Genomic DNA, 6574 nt, shown 5'->3' on the forward strand with positions numbered 1-6574 from the left:
GTTCGCTTTGCAAACAGTAGCCTCGTAAAATATAAAATAGCACTCAAGATTCTGACCTAAGTAATTGAAATTCTATTCAAATTTGTACATAATTCATGCATAATTATTATTTTTTTACTTGTTTCTTACACATTCTGTCAATTTATTCACTATTTTTATCAATAAATGCTCTAGTAAGAATATTGTTTTATTTTCTCTAATTTCCTATCGAATCCTGAATCTTAAAATGCAGAAAGTATTACATATTTAGTATTTCACAGCTTGTCATACAAAGTTTTATAATGTCTATATTGAAAATAACACAAATGCCAAATTCATAATTTGCTACTGTTAGTGTAATTAATGTTCTGAATCATAAATTAGTTCATCAGTAAAGTATTATTTACATAAATGTGATATTTTCACTATGATATTTATTTGTCCGCCTCCGTAGTGTAACGGTCAGCATGTTTGGCTAGCGTTTTGGAGGTCCCAGAGTTAGGAGAAATAAATATAAGTGATTTTTTCACTCTAATATTTATTCAATATTACCCTGGACTGTTACCTGAAGTAGAGGGCTGATCACCTTTCCTTCATGTGTTAAGATCAAGATAACACTGAGTTTATATGATTCAGTGGCCTATGCATCATCAGGTGCGGATGAGGGTTTGAAGATGAAGAGGAAGAATTTATTTACAGATCACCTTGCCTTGTCCTTGTCCAAATGAAAGTTAAGCTGTCGTTATTATACACTATTTAAAAGAACGGAAAACAGTTATCTTTGAATATAATAATTTATATTAATTGATGGTTATGTATGATTACTATTGACCTTCTACCAAGAGTTCAGAGTTGTATGATGAAATCTATAGATTTTTTTAAACTAGCAATCATTTCAAACAGACTGGATCTAACCAAAGCGGCGCTGTATTTTACAATCTCACTAATAATATAACAAACTCACAATGAAGGGGGTTAGAAGCAAGAAACTACAAGATAATTTTCTATAAAAGAAAAATTTAATAGAAAATTTTAATGATTTTTCTACTACTTTTAATATATTTAAATAAAAATGCTTTAATGATTTTAACGTTTATGTTGTCGTTATCTTAATATTTTAATTTGATTTATCATTTCTCGTGTCACAATTCAGAGAATCATTTTATCACTTTTTTGTATCAGACATTTAATACGTATGGATTATAATCAATGATATGAAGGCACGGGGATCAATCCTCCACTCCAGATTTTCGGATGTAGAAATGGAATATGCTCTGGAATCTCAAACATCCATATTCCCTTTATAAAAAAATGCCCTTTTCTCAAGAAACAAAAGTAATTTTATTCATAACATTTTGAATGTGTCCAAATAATTGTTGACAAATGCTTCCCCAATCCAACCATATATGGTCCAACTCAAATGTACAGTGTAATGAGATTAATGATATACATATGTATGAGTTCCAAAAAAATTTAATACTGTCAATGGTTGTCAATCATGGGTAGAATGGTGCATGTATGTAAAGTGATCACTTAACTTGCCTATGTAAATATCTAGACTTCCATATTCTTCTTCATCCGTTGAGATGTCAAAAAAGTCATTTTATCATAATATATATAATTAATAGGTATGAATATTCTTATCATATACCAATCACAACACAATATAACTGACAAATATTTCCATTCCCGTTAATTGACCTAAATATCAAGGACTCAAAATGTCAGTCAATTTCACTGGTGAATTTTGGGATCGTCAATTCTGTTAATAAAATATTAAATGGATGAAATGAAAATTTAGTTATGGACTAGCGATTATAGGGCCTTAAGTTGCTAGCGGTATCGGATGCTAACTTTTAATCTACAGTTTTCAATGTAATCTCATACAGTGCAAAGATCCCGTAGAAACTGTACATTGTTTTGATCTTGTATGATATAATTGAAAATAAATGTATGCAATCCTCAAACTACTATATAAATAACAAATTTACCAATGTTATCTAGAATTTTGTACCTGGAGTACTGCTTATGTTCAAGCTATATAAGCGTTTATCATATCTTCAGTGAATTAATATTTTTATAATTACATACTATCTACGCTACTGAAGAGGAACCTATGTATGTACTGGTGTAATATTTCATATCAGATTAATATGATAAGTATTTCTTTCATTCATTCCCAGAAATTGTTTTATTTGTTTGTAACATTCACCACAGCTAATTCACTAAATTAAGCTCCCATTTTTTTTTAATTACTTGGCTATTTCTTTCAAAATGACAGAAAAAATTGTTGTTAGACCTTCTGGAATAACTTCGGGAGCAGTAGACCAGTATGCGAATGGAGTTGCTGCTGATATATGGAAAATTGTCATTGGTGATGAAAATTCCCGGACCAAACATTACAAGGACTTCTTAGTAAACATTCTCCGGGAAAACAACTGTCACAGAATTCTCGATATTGCCTGCGGGACAGGGTAGGTTTTATTACATTAATAATTTTTATATATGTATATATATATATATATATATATGTATATATATATATATATATATATATATATATATATATATATATATATATATATATATATATATATATATATATATTTATATATGGTTATATTTCAGAATTGATTCTGTAATGTTATTAGAAGAAGGATTTGATGTAACCTCTGTTGATGGTTCTGCTCAGATGCTGAAGCATACAATAGAGACAAGAAACAGCAGGAAAGGTGATCCCCGGTTTGATAATTGGGGTAAGACTATTCTTTTTATTATTCACATAAAACAAAAACAAATATCTTTTATTAGTATACTAAAAATATCTTTATAAATATATATGCCCCAAGCATTTATATTGTCATATAAAACAATAAATCAAGACAATTATGCCTTTTTGCAATAAAATGGATACCAATAGTATTTTTTCCTTCTTAATATATTTTTATATATTTCTAATATGACGGTAATATCAATGTAGAGGACTCTAGGAGTGTATGTCAGAATAGACAAATGCCACATTTTATCTTTTCAGCCTACTCCCGCAGGGAAATGGCGTGATGACAGTTGTAGTAATTTTTAATACTAATAAAGGTTTTTTTGATGTATATTCCTTTATTAATGATAAACTATTTTCATTGCAGTGATCGAAGAAGCCAACTGGGTCACTCTTTACGATGATCTAAAACACCTTTTAAATGGAGGATTCGATGCTGTATTTTGTTTAGGAAATTCCTTTCCCCATCTTTTGGACATTTATGGTGATCAAAGGGAGCAGAGACAAGCATTCGCTAATTTTGAAAAATGCATTAAGCCTGGAGGGCTTCTCATAATAGATCATAGAAATTTTGAGTCTATAATAAAAAACAGTTCTGCTCCAAAAATCAGTATTTATTACCAGGTATGTACATATTTGGTTTGCACAGCCTCACTCATTCAACACTTATTATCAATATACCACTATTATAGCTTACCATTATCCAATTGAAACGTCATTTCATTCTCCTTTTTTAATATTAATGACTTTTTTCAGTGTAAAATTGATATTAGAACAACTGTTCACACTGAGAACGGAATACAGAAGATGGTCACCTTAGATTACATGGTTTATAAGCCGGAAGATAAAGAAGATGATTCTCGCAAGATCCTTGGGTGAGAATTTTATTTTCATTTTTTTAATATTATCACTACCTCTAAAATGTCTTGCTGGCCATAATCTAGGAAAATTTAAAGTAGTCTAAATTATTAGCATAATTCTTAATTAAACATTATGAAAGTGGACATTATAGTAATCATTCAATAAGTAAATGATTTCATTGCATGTTTTGCGATAGATACTGATATTTGATACTGATTAATCATATTACTGACATCTGTTAAAATTATCCCAAAGAAAAGTATTATTTTATACAGTCAAATTATAAAATATTGATCTTTACAACTGCTATAATTTTTCGCGCTCTTACCTTAGAGACGTATAGTAAAAATACTCTTCCATCAAATATTAAAGAGACAATTTATTATCTAACTGATTTTTATTTACATCTCTGTTATTGTAATAAAAAATTAATGGTTTTTAAGCAAATGAGCATTTAAAAAATAAATATAATACCCATGTCATAATTACGAAGCTTAGCGGAAAAGTCAAAATTGATGAAACATGGCAATCGGGTTAAAGTTTGATGAGTGAAGTATAAATAATATTTATTATTTATTTATTTTATTTTAGAGAATTCACATTGTCATATTATCCACACCCATTCAACGGATTCAAGGAATTACTTCAGGAAGCTTTTGGAAAGGATGCTGAAATGACAGCGTTTGCTGATTTTAAAGTTTTGAAAAAAGATGATGACCCCATGTTTTATATTCATGTTGTCAAAAAATCTGAATAAAATATATACATATACATATTTATAGTACATTTACGAATTAAATTTACTCTAATGAAAGTCCATAATAAAAATGATATACACACGAAATGTAAACTTTTTACAACATTCTGTACTTTATTATATTGTTTTTATTTCATTATTTATGTGTTAATTTTTATTTTATTATTATTTATGTTTTATTACTTATTACTATTATTATTATATATTATTGATAAATAATTTATTCATTATTTATATGACAGTGCTGTGGCATTATTGGGTAGATGTGTAACTGTGTAACTAGTGTCACAGGTTCGATTCCCACCAATTACAAAATAAATTCATGAAACATTTATTTTCAATTGGTCTGGGTGATTGTGATATCCCATCCTAACTCTCCTACTTGCTAGCAAGGCTCTAAAGTAAAAACTTTTCGGGTTATTCCTTAAACAAAAATAAATAATATAAAAAAAATATTTTTGTTTTTTTATGGTCAGTATTTAAACATAAAATCTGTCTTTGCAATTATTCTATTAAAATACAATTTTACCGCACGGTTTTTGTAATTACAATTTTATTTTTTTCCAGCACACCATCAATTGCCATCCCTCTTCTTATATTTTTGCTGGTCATTTCTTTAAATTGAAATATGTAAACAATGACTGGCTGATCCAAAAATTTGACACTTATGTTTGATACTTTTCATTTCAATTGTTTAAGGAGATCGCTACGTAAATACATCCATATTTATACATATATCTTCTTCATATGTACTGTCGGGTCCCCCTGACGATCTCACTTTGTCTGTCCTGGGCAGCAAGAAACAGCTTTGGCTGTTTGTTTTCTATCCATAATGGTGTTCTGGAAATATACTGGAGTGGTTTACCGTTGCCTTCTCCAAGGATTTTTCTTTCGGGGTTACCTTCGCATACCTGGGGGGGGTTCCGGTTTTATGACACTCGCCATTCATCTTTTCTCATCTGCTATGGCACTGATGTTATTTGTGTTAGTGACCATATTGCCCAGGGCTCGAAGGGCCGCTCATGGACACAGGAGTAAGACTATTGGCAGTGTTGCTGATGGAATGCAACTGTGTCATTACACAGCATTTTACAGACACATGTTTTCAACAAAACATGCATCTCCGTGACCCTACCAAAATTGTGGGCCCATACACACATACATAATACAATTGCCATGAAGTCCTTACTTAAGAATGCTTAAACTGCTTATTAAAGGCCATTAAAGTATAATTAACAAATAAATTAATTAATATATTATTTTGAGAAATATAAATACTTTGTTTTTTGATCCACTCACATTTTTATTAGCAACCAACTAGTTTCGGCAACAACCTGTTGCCCTCTTCAGGGTTTAATTTATAAGTATTTTTATTTCTCAAAATAATATATCAATATGATCCACAAAGTTAATGCTTTCAATATTCAAAACTAAATAAATAAATATATCAGTATTCAAAAACCTGAATTTTTTTTCTACGCTATTAAAGTATAACAATGGATTTTTAATACTGGTACATTAACAAAATTGGATTCAAGGGAAATCTTTTTTTTGTTAATTGGAGTAATTTGTTAATAAGAGTTTTTTTTTAATTTCTATGAAAATACTAGATTGCTATCCCCGCTAACTGTAATTATTAAGACATTAATTATTGTACGCCATTATTACTGAAACATACAATACAAATAATTTCCTGTTTTTTACTATTACCAAATTACTTTTTAAAAACATATCATGCTTAGTTATTAGTTTTTTTTTTATTATTTTTTGACATCTCATCAAAGATGAAGAAGAATATGGAAGTCTGGGCATTTACGGGGCTTACGACCGTCATAGGCTGGTTTAAGTGATCACTTTACACACGTGTAACATTCACCAATTCTACCCAATATTGACAACCACACTACTCAAATTCTTGGAAGTTCTATATATATGAACCAATTTAGAAACCTTGTTCATGAATCACTAGAACTTCACTAGAGACATCTATTGGTGAAATGTAAAGAAGCTTTTTACTAAGCAGAAACTCTTATATTAGTAGTTATTAGGATATTAGGTTATATTTAAATTAGCTCAGATTTCTATTACAGATATTTCATAATACCATTTGAGATAAATTTTTTATGCCTTGTTTTTCTCTTAGCAAGGAGTCGTCAATATTAACGCGATCACTCAGTAACCATAGAAACAAAAAAATATTT

The 6574-nt window shown here is 29.3% G+C and overlaps 1 protein-coding gene across 1 annotated transcript; it reads left to right on the forward strand.

The window, feature by feature from the left end:
* Window positions 1-2168: 2168 nt before the first annotated feature.
* On the forward strand, window positions 2169-4460 carry LOC148310497 (glycine N-methyltransferase-like). The gene is made up of 5 exons (XM_088258260.1): window positions 2169-2453; window positions 2608-2735; window positions 3123-3379; window positions 3512-3630; window positions 4208-4460. The coding sequence occupies exons 1-5, from the start codon at window positions 2254-2256 to the stop codon at window positions 4371-4373; spliced, it is 870 nt and encodes a 289-aa protein (XP_088114386.1). The 5' UTR covers window positions 2169-2253; the 3' UTR covers window positions 4374-4460.
* The last annotated feature ends 2114 nt before the right edge of the window (window positions 4461-6574 follow it).

Source organism: Brachycentrus maculatus, unplaced genomic scaffold (genome assembly GCF_059751285.1).
Source record: "Brachycentrus maculatus isolate JH-2025_06_01 unplaced genomic scaffold, ASM5975128v1 h1tg000092l, whole genome shotgun sequence".
Classification (NCBI taxonomy): Eukaryota; Metazoa; Arthropoda; class Insecta; order Trichoptera; family Brachycentridae; genus Brachycentrus; species Brachycentrus maculatus.